Below are 12,460 nucleotides of genomic sequence, written 5' to 3'. Positions count from 1 at the left end.
CGGCTTCTCTCCACAACATTGACCTCGTGGTGTGCGAAAACATCAATTCGGCTTCTGTGGGTATACAGGCCTGAATTCGAACCTCCCAAGGTTCACCAAAGAAGGACCCAGCTCTGTTTTACCATAAGGCCAACCCGCACAGACAGCAGAATTACCGGCTCTGCGTGAATGAATGACTTCAGCATTGCCTCATATGTTTATCTTAGATAGCCATCTCTCTCTATTGATCCGGAGATGCGGGCTTGGAATGTGACACGTCTGGGCAGGGATCCCCTCACCAGCATTCTATTTTTCTCCTCAACCCCAACCCAGCTGCCTTCAAGCTCACTCATAAAATACCTTGACCGCAACTTATATCAACACCAAGGGCTGGCAGAGGGATGACATGCGTCTCGGTTCACACCTACGCCGATACCAGCGCAGCCACAATCAACAACAGCACCAACGATGACCATCCCTGAAAATGAAGATATCTTCCCCGCGAAGATGGGGCCCGAATATGTCGGCTTCGATCACATCCATTGGTATGTCGGCAACCCCAAACAAGCCGCCTCGTACTGGATCACTCGCATGGGCTTTCACCCCATTGCATACCGCGGCCCGGAAACCGGCTCGCCCTATCTCGTGAGTTATGTTGTGGCCAACAGCGGCGCTACTTTCGTTCTTACGGGGCCGGTTTGTGGGCCACCGAACGAAGGCTCGGAAGACGGTCTCTTGCGCAAGGCTTCGGATTATGAGCGGACGACATTGGCTGAGATCCATAAGCACTTGACCATACATGGCGACGGGGTCAAGGACGTCGCATTCCGGATCGCGGGCGATATACAAGCTGTATGGAAGCGGGCTGTAGGTAACGGTACTCGCGCCATCACCGAGCCGCGGACGGTTGCTGTCGAGGGGCATGGATGCATCGTCTCTGCAACTGTTGGGACGTACGGGGATACTGTACATTCTTTGGTGAATCGTGAACAGTATTCGGCGAGCGCTCCCTTCTTGCCGGGATATCGATCGCTCGATAGTGAAGATCCGATCACACAGCTTCTCCCACCCATTAATCTTCTCGAGATTGATCACTGTGTCGGGAATCAGTCGTGGGGAGGAGTGGACAGCATTGTCCAATAGTGAGTAGAATCAATGCCATCCTTGTTGGAGTGTCGCTCTAACAAAGGAGCTTTAGTTATGAGGACTGCCTCGACTTCCATCGCTACTGGACAGTCGACGATAAAGATATGTGCAGCGAGTACTCAGCGATGCGATCAATTGTCATCGCTTCACCAAATGAAACCATCAAAATGCCTATGAATGAGCCCGCAGCCGGCAAGAAGAAATCACAGATTGAAGAGTACGCAACCTACCCCTATTCTTTTATTCTTTCTTTCTTTCTTCTCTCCCGCGTCCTCTACTCCCCCACATACCAACCCTTCTAACCTTCGCAGATTCGTCGACTACTACCACGGTGCCGGAGTGCAACACATAGCCTTCCGCACGCACGATATCGTCGCTGCCGTAACGGGGCTCCAAGCGCGTGGTGTCCAGTTCCTCAATGTACCAGCTACATACTATGCGGATCTGCGGAAACGCCTGACACAAGTGTCTTGGACGCTTGGAGCGGATGTAGATGTGCTCGAGCGGCTGAATATCTTGGTTGATTTTGACGAGCGTGGATACCTACTTCAGATCTTCTCCAAACATGTCGGGGATAGGCCGACGGTGTTTATAGAGGTCATTCAGCGGAATTCGTTTGATGGGTTTGGGGCCGGGAATTTCAAGAGTTTGTTCGAGGCTTTTGAAAGGGAGCAGGCTCTGCGTGGGAATCTATGAGCACTAGTGGTTGCTTTGGGGATCTTAGATCATGGAATGATTGAATTGGTATGGGGGAGAAGCGCCATGTTATACCCAATCTAAAGACTTTAGTTAATATTCTGGGAATCATAAGTGAAGCTAATAAGTTCCTCCCTATCCTTGACTATCCCAATTCCGCACACCAAATACCCGCGCGGAAATAGTGCGCTCTCCAACCAACACCAATTCCGCCCTAACTCATAAAACAACGAAAACACTCTCAATTGACGAGATATATGAAAGATATAGAAGAGATAGCCAGATATAGAATCCAATCAAGGTCAGCACTAACCAACCCAGGAGAAAAAAAAAACACGGATTAATTACACAAATCATAAATCAACGGCTCACCTCCGACTCCCGACGGAAGTATCAAGGCAATATCATATTATCCCCACCCCAACCCCGCTATATAAATCCATATAAAGACTTCCCCAGAACCCCGATATCCAATTCCCAGACTCCTAACCCTCCACACAATCAAAACAATGGCCCCTATCGAGCGAATCACCCTCTTCAAGATCCCCAACGAGGCGGATCGCGCCCGCGTACTGGAGCAGTACAAGGTCCTCGCCAAGACCGCTACAAAGGTGAGTGCATATTGTTCTCTTCTATACATCCACAATCCTATTCCTGTGCAGCCCGCGTCGTTCGGCTACGTACATGCATGTACTACCTAGCCATTCGGAAGAGAGCGGAAGGGGAAAGGGACGGGGGTTGTCCGGAACGAAATGCACTTGAGCGGTTATTAACGGATGTTTTTCTTTTTTAGGACGACAAGCCATACATCGTCGCTGCTGCTGTTGGCGCTTCGATCCCCGATCCTCGCAATAAGGGGTACAACTTGTCTGTTAAGACGACATTTGCTTCGATTGATGATATGAAGTACTATGATACCGAGTGTGAGGCCCATAAGGCTCTCAAGGCTTGTGTTGGGCCTGTTAAGGAGGATGTGTTGACGACTTTCTATGAGAATATTTTGTAAAGAATCTTAAAATCTAAAGATATTCGGTTTTTGTGCATGTTTGATCTTTTCGTATAAAGAGAGTATAGAGCTAAGGTAGAGGAGCTAGCACATGCAGAAGCTAGATAATATGGTGAACAAAGTCCATTGATGATGTACATTGCATACGTCTAGTACGCCCTGCCCGAGGATCGGAGATAGACATACACACTAAAGGAAATATAATTCAACAGGTAGCAAAACACCGATGCCTTCCAAAAATGGCATGCTGAGAGCTTGGAGGAGGTCGTAAAAAGGGGGGGGGGTGTGCAAATCATAATATTGGCTCAAAACGGGGGAAAGCAGGCACGGGGAGGGAAATCACGACAAAAGCAAATGACCCGGCCCATAAGCATGGTGCAAATGCGCAGGATAGGACGTGATCGCAGATCCTCACTATCTCTTCTGCGCATTCCAAATATACAGAACCGGATACTGCTATCCGGAGTCAAGGCGTAATAGAAACAACGGTGTGATCAGTCAAGGGCACGACGGAGGTCGCTCCATTTCTGGCGGAGATTCTCGTGGTTCTCGGAAATCTGTTTCGAGTTCGTCAGTCTCGGCATCTCACGCTGAGTATTGAAGGAGATATCTTACCTCTGCCCACTTCATTTTCGTGGCAACCAGCTCCTTCTCCATGTCGGACATGGATTCTTCCATCGCACGGTTCTCGTTTTGCACCTCGATGTTCCGCTTCATTATCCGTTCCATTTCTAGGCGAAGCTTCTCCTCGACTTCGGCCGGCTGCTTGTCGACCACGTTCTTGAGTTCGCTCACCTGGAGTTCCAGCGCCTCTTTGACGTCGCGCAGCTCCTCATTCTCGACCTTGACGTGAACCAACTCGGAGGCCAGTTGCACATGCTCCTTGTCTGATGCTTCGGCACGTTCCTCGAGAAGTCGGACACGCGCACCCTGCGTGCCCACGGTGTGCCGCAAGTGCTCCAGCTCGACTTCACGCTCTTTCTCGGTTCGAGTCTTTTCCTCCCATTCGGCGGTGTACGCGGCAAGCATCTCGGAGGTGAGGGGAATGGCACAGGCGTCCTGCACCATTATGTCGGATCGGTAGATCTCCTTATCGGAGGCACCGGAGCTTCCAAAGAAGCCTGACTCCAGGATCGACGAGGTGGATGGCTGCTTATCGATGTAGGCATCGAACAAACGCTCTTTCAAGAAAGTAGTGAGCACACTCATGTCTTTCATTTCAAGTAGCGCGTCTGCATTTCGTTGCATGATCGCAACGCCGAATTTGAGAATAGTAGTCTCTAGTCCCTCTTCAAAGATCAGGTCGTAGATGCGAAGCACCAGTTGTAGCGGGAAACGGTAGGCGAACAGTGTCAAGAACCACTGGGTGGCGTAGAGCTGAGGAGGAACTCCACGGCGCCGGAGATGGCAGTAGAGAGCGGGTTCTAGGTCTTCTAGAAGTCGCTCGAATTGGTATAGACTACGGTGAAGCCCGGGCATATCCTGAATGAACATGTCTCGTAGAGAGTACTTGTTCATCAGCTTGACCATCATGGCGAAAGCATCGACTTCGTCCATCTGCGTAAAACGTTAGTCAATGAGCTCAGTTAGCTTGATTAAGGGTATACTCACGTTAAACAGCAATGGCATAGCAATAAAGTTCATGCCTTGCGCGTATCCAACTCCCGTATCATACAAGGCATAAGCCTTGCACAGCCCAAAGAGGCCTTCTTGGCTGCCCTGGGAAACAAAGTATTTCGCGTAGCTAGTGCGGGCACCCAGGTCTCGCCTGATGATCTTCTCCAACTTTTGCAGCGCAACGGCGTCTGTCTTTGCTTTCTTCAGACGCTCGGCCTCATTTTCCTTGGGCAACTTATCTGTGTCTCCTTCGTAAGATGGACTAGGGGCAGCACTGCTAGACCGTGATATGGAGCCCGAGTGGTGGGAGCGGACTGAAGAGCGCGACGACGTGCTTTCAGTACCATTTATTGTTCGCCCATCTTTGTCTTGTGGTGTGCCACGCGCCACGAGTTCTCGATAGATGTCCTCCATCTCAGCAGTCTGACAATCCGCCAATATTTGCCAAATCACTCCCCGGATCGTCTGAGGAATACCTCGTTTGATGGCAGCATTCAGTTCCTCTGAGCTTGCCAAGGCCTGGGGCCCATTGTTCACCAGGTGCTGCCACATCTCCCAATCCACCGGGATTGAAGCATCAGCCACAGAACCCGTTCTCCCAGCAGCGACAATCGTCGAAGGTGAAATGTCTCCTGATGCTGCCAAGATACCCTCCTCTCCTTCCTCCGGGATGATAGGGGGGCTAGCCCCAGACTGGCTGATGCTGGCCTGGCCCGATCGCACACTCGTCTGATCGACCTCTGGCGCATGGCTCTCCTCGCGCAGACGCAGCATTTTGAACTGATCCTTCAAGCTATTCCGTCTCGGCTTCTTTGAGCCGACGCTCGAGACGTCATCGCCATCACGAGCAATCTGATCTAGATTGCTGCCGAGGGTCGATACGGAGGTGGCCGTGTTGCGTCGGCTGGCAGAGTGGGGTGGGGATTTGATGTCCTTCGCAGTGGTCGAGGTTGAGCTTCGAGAGAACCACGCAAAGGGGCCACTGGACTTTCTAGGAGGGGCTGGCGGGGGGGCAGGTGGATTCTTGTTCACAGGAGGAGCCGCCCATGGGATTGAGGGCAGACCACCCGACAGACCCATCAACCCTGCGCTTGCCGGAGGAGCGGGATCGTTCTTGGGAGGTAACGGAGGCGGTTCTGGCTTGTCCCCTGTGCCCTGTGGCTTGCCCGTCGGGTCGTCTTCCTTGCTGTTCATCAGGTTCACCTCGTCGAGTGAGGATGATGTTGATAAACGGTGGGATGTGAGTAGAGGCGACTTCTGGAGTGGACTCTGATCGTGATCTTCTTCGTTCTTCTCTACTTCTGTCTGCGTAACCTCGGACCCTTGCTCCGGCTTGTCACCCTGGGTGGGCTCATCGGTCGCGGTATTCACCTCGTCGTTGGTGTCATAGTTATTTTCATCGTTGGTATCCGTTCCTTCATCCTGCTTCTTCCCCTTTCTCTTGTTCTTCTTATTTTTCTTGTTACACTGTCCATCTTGCCCCTCGCCATCCTTCTCCTGGTCATCGACGGTCTCGGTCTTCTTCTCGTCCTGCGATTCAGAAGGGAACGGAGGTTTATCCGTCGATTCCGGAGACATAAGTGAGCCAATTGGAGGACTGTCGGTCAACGATCGGGTGGAAGTGGACTTGGGGATGGTGACGTTGAGGTTGTTGTTCTCCTGGATTTCGGGTGTTTCAAGGGCGTCGTCAAAAGACTCCTATTCAGATGGCGATAAGCTCGTGTCAAGAAAAGCTGGGGGTTTGGAAAGATTCGAGTCTTAACCACTTACCCCTTCGTATTCGGGACTGTGTTTAGGCATAGACATGTCGGCCATAGCTGTTTCGATGACCTCACAACAATCAGAAGATCAAACACTCCATAGGATCGCAAGAAAGCAAAGGCTCAAAAGAGCTAAAGGACAAGAATTGCAAGGGAGTGGAATCCGCGAAAAAAGGAAAAAAAATATGGAATGAGGAAGGAATTGAAGGGATTTGACGAGTTTCAAGTCGAATGGCCAGGTACACTCGCCGCTGATTGGCGCCCCAGGGCGGAACCGACAGGTCGGAGACGTTGGGAATGCATTTGCATATTCTACGATGTGTATGTTGTTATATGTCCAAAGTATTATAATTAGCCGATCTTTATGCATATATATATTATGTTTACTCCGTAGTATGTTTTAATAAGAATGTCTTAACATGGTATTTTGGTTTCTCTAGGAATTCAATGTCTTATGGTGGCACTATATAGTGAGCAAAGGGGTAAACAAATAGTCCAACTGATATGCATAGATAGGTATGGAGCTATTGATTTTTCACAAAGTCTTCTCAAAATCAAGCCATCTTTCTCGTCGCAATGGATCCAGCTTCTTCAATTCTGAGAGCCAGCTCAGAATCTGGTCCCGATCCTCAGAAGACAGGCTGCCTTCCACCTTGGATGCGAGAAGGGTGCACTCAATTAATGCCTGGTAGATGTATTTGCAGTCTTCAGCCCCATCCAGCATCTCCTGGACCTCTTCAATCTCATTTCTAATGTACCCCAGCCGGTCGGATGAGCTCAAATTGGGAGCCAGAGTTCGTTCAGCCATCGACGGGTCAAACACACTCATCAAATTTTGGTGATAAAACCAAAGTGACTGATCATAAGGATCAATAAATGCTTGATGAATGAGAGATAGTTCTAAAAAAAACCCCCAAATTAGCATAAGGCAGACTCCGATAAGACAGGTTAGACCAACCATCATCCAACATTCTTCTCCGATCGTCATCGCTGGCAGATTGCTCATCTAAAAGGGATTGGATAAGCTTTGTCCGGTAATGCCACGCGGAGAAGTTGGAAAGGTTGGCGCCAATCATCTTCTTGGCGTATTCAAATTCCTTCTGAGTCATGCTTGTTGCTTCTTCAGCAGTGCCAAGTTCCTTCAAGGTCTCGACCACGAAGCGTCGATAACCCCACCCGTGGAAATTCCGGCTATCGAGAGTCAACATCTTGCCCACAAGGGCAAGTTCTTGCTGCCAAATTTGCCGGGCCTCGGGAAGAGGTAGTAGACGGCGAGCTTCATCCAACAGCCACAAACGATAGTTCCAGATCCAGTAGCACTTAGGGAAGCTCCGGAGAAGGGGAATCAGGAAATGTAAATCATTTATGATTAACTCTGCGATTGAATGGGCAGCAGTCTCATCGTCCGAACCCCCTGCTTGGGAGAATTGATACTGCAGTACCTGCCGACGGTAGTTCCAGGCTGTGTAGTATTCTGGATTGCTAGACAGCAACTCCGAGATCTTCTTCAATGTCTCGAGTGTGTACTCATGCTCAGCCACCTGTCATGTGTCAGGCTGTGTTTGTACGTGAAATTTATAAGATGACCAACCTTTTTAGATACCAAACGCTCGAGATCCTTGTAATTTTCTATCTTCTGCAGCTCTTGCTGTCGTGCCTCGGCGGACTTCTCAACTGGTTTGTACCGTGGCACACCATGCTATCGCAATCGTCAGCCCGGAACGGTACATCCATGGGGAGTTAATCTCACACTGGGCATTTTCACTTTTTGTTTGACAATAAGAACCAAGTAAAATGTGTTACCTAGGTAGGTTGCTTCGTGTTGATCAGATGCCCGCCAGCTAGAATTATCTCATTGGTGCATGAGGCGGTGGGGTAACTTACGTAAGCCCTTGGAATCCATTTTGTATAGCTTCACGTGATCAGCACTCTTTCTACTTTGGGGACTTGTCTTTGCTTCATCGCCTTTCTCGTCTTGCCGCTATGCCTTCAAAAAGAGGCCTCCTTATACATTCCTTTTATTAGCTCTAGGCCATTACTCGTATACAGCTTATCGACCTGCATCCAGAAACAATGGTAGATATGCAACGTCATTCCTTCGAGGAAACCTCTATAGGAAGTCACAAGCATCCTTTGACTTCACACTCTCGATCCGAGTCTTCCAAGGACAATGGGCCTGTCCAACTGACTGAATTTGCAACCATCAATTTGCCATTCTTTGAAACACCTACTTCTCAATCATTGTCAAAGCCCAAGGCCCAACCTGTTCTGACACCCGTCCCTCGTTCCAAAGAAAATCGGGTGTCATCACCCAAAAGAGGTCGCAGCAGAGTGAGGAACAATGGGAATACAGCAGTAGCACGAAGTTCCTTCCGAAGTCCGATGTCACCTGATAGATTCATCCCAAAGCGAGACTTCGTGGAACCAACATCAACAACCTTTCGTGTGGCCAAGCATCCACAGCGCCTTTCACCTCAGGAGAGACTATTTCGACGACTTCCTCCCGGAGATGATCCATTTCTACCCTCAATCCCGCGTAGGACTTATGTTGCCAACAGACCCCGGCAGCCAACTCGACTCCAGCAGATCCCACATCAACGGCCTCGTCTAGTCACCGAAGGCAATATCACAGGCAACAATGCTGCACACGAATCTTTGAGACAGGTCAGCTCTGGTGCAGTTTGGAACGTGGGTGGGGCTTCTGCAGTCCTCGGCAGTTCCCTTGTTGCAGCTCCTGATGACACGCCAATCACGTCGACAAATGGATCATCAACTGCACCAAACTTCGTGGCTCGGTTCTTACTCAAGAAACCCAAATACAGTGAACAAGAAATCCATGAGTCAAGGCTTGCGCTTGCTTTGGGAATTGACCCAACGACTAGGCAGCTCGGTACTACTTGTTTGCGGTATCTGGATGCTCCCCTCAATCCAGCATCTCCAGACTTTGAGCGCCTCTCTCCATTTGATTGGAAGGACAGTGCTTGGAAGAAAGTTGAAAAGGAGCGTTGTAAGTGTAACTGTAGTTTGCAACAGCCACTCCCTGACCCCACCTTTGGAATGAATTTACCATTTACAGATAAAATATATATGATATTTTAATACAACTTTTGGAAATTGTGAGACTGGCGGTATCCACAGCCTTCTCCGGGGCATCAACTGACTCGATTGTTTCCCAGGGCGCGCATCTCCTGCCAAAAAAGAGATTGTTCCACCAAAGCCTTTTCGAATTCTTGACGCTCCCTTCCTTCGGGACGATTTTTACTGCAGCACTCTTGCATACTCAACAACTTCTGGGATACTGGCTGTGGGCCTGGGCCATCAAGTATATCTCTGGTCTGAAGGCCATGGAGTGGATTATCCCCCCTTTCCAGATCTACACCCCTCAAATTATGTGACCTCCCTATCGTTTTCTTCTGAGGATGGCGAGCGAAGCATCCTTGCAGTGGCCCGGCGATCTGGTCAGTTGTCTCTATGGAGCACATTCGAGAAGCAAGCCCGGTTTGAGATCAGTCATCCCAGTACCCTTACATGCGTGGCATTTAAACCGAAAACATCACGGCGACTTTCAGAACGGTTCATGCATGTGCTAGTCAACGTGGAAGAGATTGTTGTTGGCGATGACTTTGGGAATATCTGGTACTATTCGGTTGAGTGGTCTGACCAAGAAGATCAAGCTAAGTGGAAATGGAACGGGTCCATGACACTTCTTGCGAAGATCTGTGCACACACTCAACAAATCTGTGGACTGGCCTGGTCACCCGACGACAAGTACCTTGCCACGGGCGGTAATGACAACGCCTGTCTTCTCTTTAAACTGGCCGAGATTGTTCCACCGCAGCATTTGAAGTATACGGTCCCACCCATTACGCCCCCGGATTCCCCTAGCAGCTTCAGTCTCGATGTATTTCCATACCTTGCACTAGGCACCGCAAGAAGGCGGTTGTCTCTTAAACGGCCTGCTCTCCCATCGTGGCTTGCTGCTCCGATTAAGCCTCCGGTCACAGCTGCGCTTTTAAACCATGCAGGCACTCTAATTTCCGGTGGTGGGCGAACAATTCTGGTCCCATACGGCCGTCAGAAGCATCGTCTGATGCACTCCGCGGCGGTTAAAGCAATTGCATTTGCGCCATGGCAGTCATCCCTGCTCGCGACGGGGGGAGGTACCAACGACAGAGCTATACACTTCTATCATACCCGGAGCGGAGCCTGTCTCGCAACCATCAATGTCTTTGCGCAGGTGACCAGTCTTATATGGAGCGAAACTCGACGTGAGATCGCCGCTACTTTCGGTTATGCACAGCCAGATCACCCATTTCGAATTGCCGTCTTTGCCTGGCCCAGCTGCGCACAGGTAGCCGTCGTTCCCTGGGGGCCCTATGGAACCACCTGGGACGGCCCCGACACTCGAGTCAGCAACTTCGACTGCGGAAGAGCACTATGGGCAGTACGATATCCAGGGAAAGTCCCTCGTTGCTCGGGTGTATCCTCTAATAGACCGGACAGTCAGCCATCGTCACCCTCATCAGGCCGGAGTCGGTCTACAGAGCGAGGAGCCCCGACCCGGGGCCGCAAGGTCAATGGTCGCAAGGTCGGTGCTCGGATGGTCGCTCCCAAGGAGAAAGAAGGCGGAATGTGGTGCACACGAACAAAGGAGGAGGGATGCATTATTGTCGCGTCTAGCGATCAAACTGTGAAGTTCCATGAGGTCTGGACTGGAAGAAGGACAAGTACTATCTCTGCTTGTGGACTCTTCGGCGGAAGCGACATTCTCGAGGGCCTGGAGGGCATTGAGAAGACTGGTGGTGAAGTCATTCGTTAGTACTCTTTGTCTTCTTGGGTCTGAGTACTAGGTACTCTCACTATCATTAAAGGCCTATATTTTTATTAGTTTAGTGCTACAAAGAGGGAACTTGGGTAAGTTTTATCATTCTTCGTTCTGAGAATTGAATTCTTGCGTTCTTGTTTTCTATAGTACAATTGAGCATTCATCTTCAGAGTCGGAACTTGATTCGGAATCCTCTTTCAGATCCCACTTTCTTCTTCGGTGTCTGAAATCGGTCCATATCCAAAGCGCACTAAGGCTGTGGGATTGGACTGTGTATGTGAGCTCCGGTGTACATTGTTGACTAGGCTCATGGCTAGATGTGATATCTACTGTCGAGTGGAAAAGAAGTTCAACATTCAATATATAACCCCTCCAATCAACCCTAAAATCTCACATTCCAACTAATATTATGCAACCAAATACATTGACCTCTGCATTAGTCCCAGCCTATTACACGAACTATATAGGCTTATAGAACGCTGATCCCACTCCACCTTTCTTCAGCTCCCCAAAACGTATCTCAGTTCTTCGATCTTTTCATTATTATATCTTCTTTTCTCCTAATTACCTCTCCGTCACACAATCCACCCCAATTCCCTCAAAATGCGCCCTCAAACCCTCATCCAATTCATCCTCCCATCCACAATCCTCGCCGAATCCCCCGATACCTCCCTCGGCTCCACCCTCAACGTGACCGTCATCGGCGCGCGCCACAATCGCTCCACCTTAGAGTGCTGGGCTCTCCAGCCGGGATTCCAAAATTCCGATCAACCCGGGCAGGTCGGGACCGCTACGCTGGATCTAGGGAGTACCGGTGGGAACGCGTCGTTTACGGTGTTGCCGGCTGGGTTTGATGGCGGTAGGCATAATGCGCCTGCTTTGCAGTAAGTCATATTATCCTTTTTCTTTTTGATATACATGTCTTTGGCTATTTCAGAATCATTGGTTCTGAATGAGTTGTTCTTTATACATGTTTTTTGGGGTTTGTTTTTATAGGGTCCACAGTTCTTGGCTAATTCCACACTTATAGATGGGTGGTCTTCCTCTCCGGCTTAGCGCATATCACGCTCCCTAACTCGACAACCGAGGCCTGGATTCAAGGTGGCAAGAATGGGGCCATTTTGGCCCTCGACACGGCTGATGTCAGTGCATTGGGTCACTTCACTACCTATCCCTCACAGGATCGGACCACATCCGTGCTGATCCCCCTCGGCGAGAAAGGGGTGCCGGGTCATCGGGTCCTGCATAACGGTCCCTGTCAGGGGGAGGAGTTGCTGGTATAAATATTTGGCTATGCATAAACAAAGTCGTATATAGGATTTATGCGTTTTATTACCTTAATATACATCTAAAAATAACATCCAAACAGCACATCCAGACCTGTACGGTAGCTACTTGAGGAAGAGATATCAAGACACCAAGGTAGAATTC

At 49.8% G+C, this 12,460-nt stretch overlaps 6 protein-coding genes across 6 annotated transcripts; 4 read left to right on the top strand and 2 right to left on the bottom strand.

The window, feature by feature from the left end:
* Positions 1-447: 447 nt before the first annotated feature.
* On the top strand, positions 448-1,821 carry N7455_011977 (4-hydroxyphenylpyruvate dioxygenase family protein; the record flags this gene model as incomplete). The annotated part of the gene is made up of 3 exons (XM_040953962.2): positions 448-1,121; positions 1,178-1,342; positions 1,437-1,821. The coding sequence occupies 3 exons, from the start codon at positions 448-450 to the stop codon at positions 1,819-1,821; spliced, it is 1,224 nt and encodes a 407-aa protein (XP_040815816.2).
* Positions 1,822-2,282: 461 nt separating this feature from the next.
* On the top strand, positions 2,283-2,864 carry N7455_011976 (Dabb family protein; the record flags this gene model as incomplete). The annotated part of the gene is made up of 2 exons (XM_040953755.2): positions 2,283-2,432; positions 2,615-2,864. Coding segments are annotated over 2 exons (363 nt in total), but the record flags the coding sequence as incomplete, so codon positions are not given.
* Positions 2,865-3,321: 457 nt separating this feature from the next.
* Positions 3,322-6,259, bottom strand: N7455_011975 (putative GTPase activating protein (Gyp5); the record flags this gene model as incomplete). Its single annotated transcript, XM_040953953.2, has 4 exons — positions 3,322-3,384; positions 3,443-4,384; positions 4,439-6,142; positions 6,215-6,259. The coding sequence occupies 4 exons, from the start codon at positions 6,257-6,259 to the stop codon at positions 3,322-3,324; spliced, it is 2,754 nt and encodes a 917-aa protein (XP_040815724.2).
* A 480-nt stretch (positions 6,260-6,739) lies between these two features.
* On the bottom strand, positions 6,740-7,963 carry N7455_011974 (Rab geranylgeranyltransferase BET4; the record flags this gene model as incomplete). Its single annotated transcript, XM_040953844.1, has 4 exons — positions 6,740-7,104; positions 7,163-7,745; positions 7,796-7,903; positions 7,955-7,963. 4 exons carry the CDS (start codon positions 7,961-7,963, stop codon positions 6,740-6,742), a joined length of 1,065 nt encoding a protein of 354 aa, XP_040815582.1.
* Positions 7,964-8,150: 187 nt separating this feature from the next.
* Positions 8,151-11,023, top strand: N7455_011973 (WD40 repeat domain-containing protein; the record flags this gene model as incomplete). The annotated part of the gene is made up of 2 exons (XM_040953740.2): positions 8,151-9,211; positions 9,381-11,023. Exons 1-2 carry the CDS (start codon positions 8,278-8,280, stop codon positions 11,021-11,023), a joined length of 2,577 nt encoding a protein of 858 aa, XP_040815783.2. The 5' UTR covers positions 8,151-8,277.
* Positions 11,024-11,434: 411 nt separating this feature from the next.
* Positions 11,435-12,367, top strand: N7455_011972 (uncharacterized protein). The gene is made up of 2 exons (XM_040953859.2): positions 11,435-11,913; positions 12,060-12,367. The coding sequence occupies exons 1-2, from the start codon at positions 11,633-11,635 to the stop codon at positions 12,310-12,312; spliced, it is 534 nt and encodes a 177-aa protein (XP_040815680.1). The 5' UTR covers positions 11,435-11,632; the 3' UTR covers positions 12,313-12,367.
* Positions 12,368-12,460: the final 93 nt, after the last annotated feature.

This window comes from Penicillium solitum (assembly GCF_028829755.1).
Source record: "Penicillium solitum strain IBT 25940 chromosome Unknown utg000009l_segment0_segment0, whole genome shotgun sequence".
Lineage (NCBI taxonomy): Eukaryota > Fungi > Ascomycota > Eurotiomycetes > Eurotiales > Aspergillaceae > Penicillium > Penicillium solitum.
This window is presented reverse-complemented; position numbering and strand designations above follow the sequence as displayed.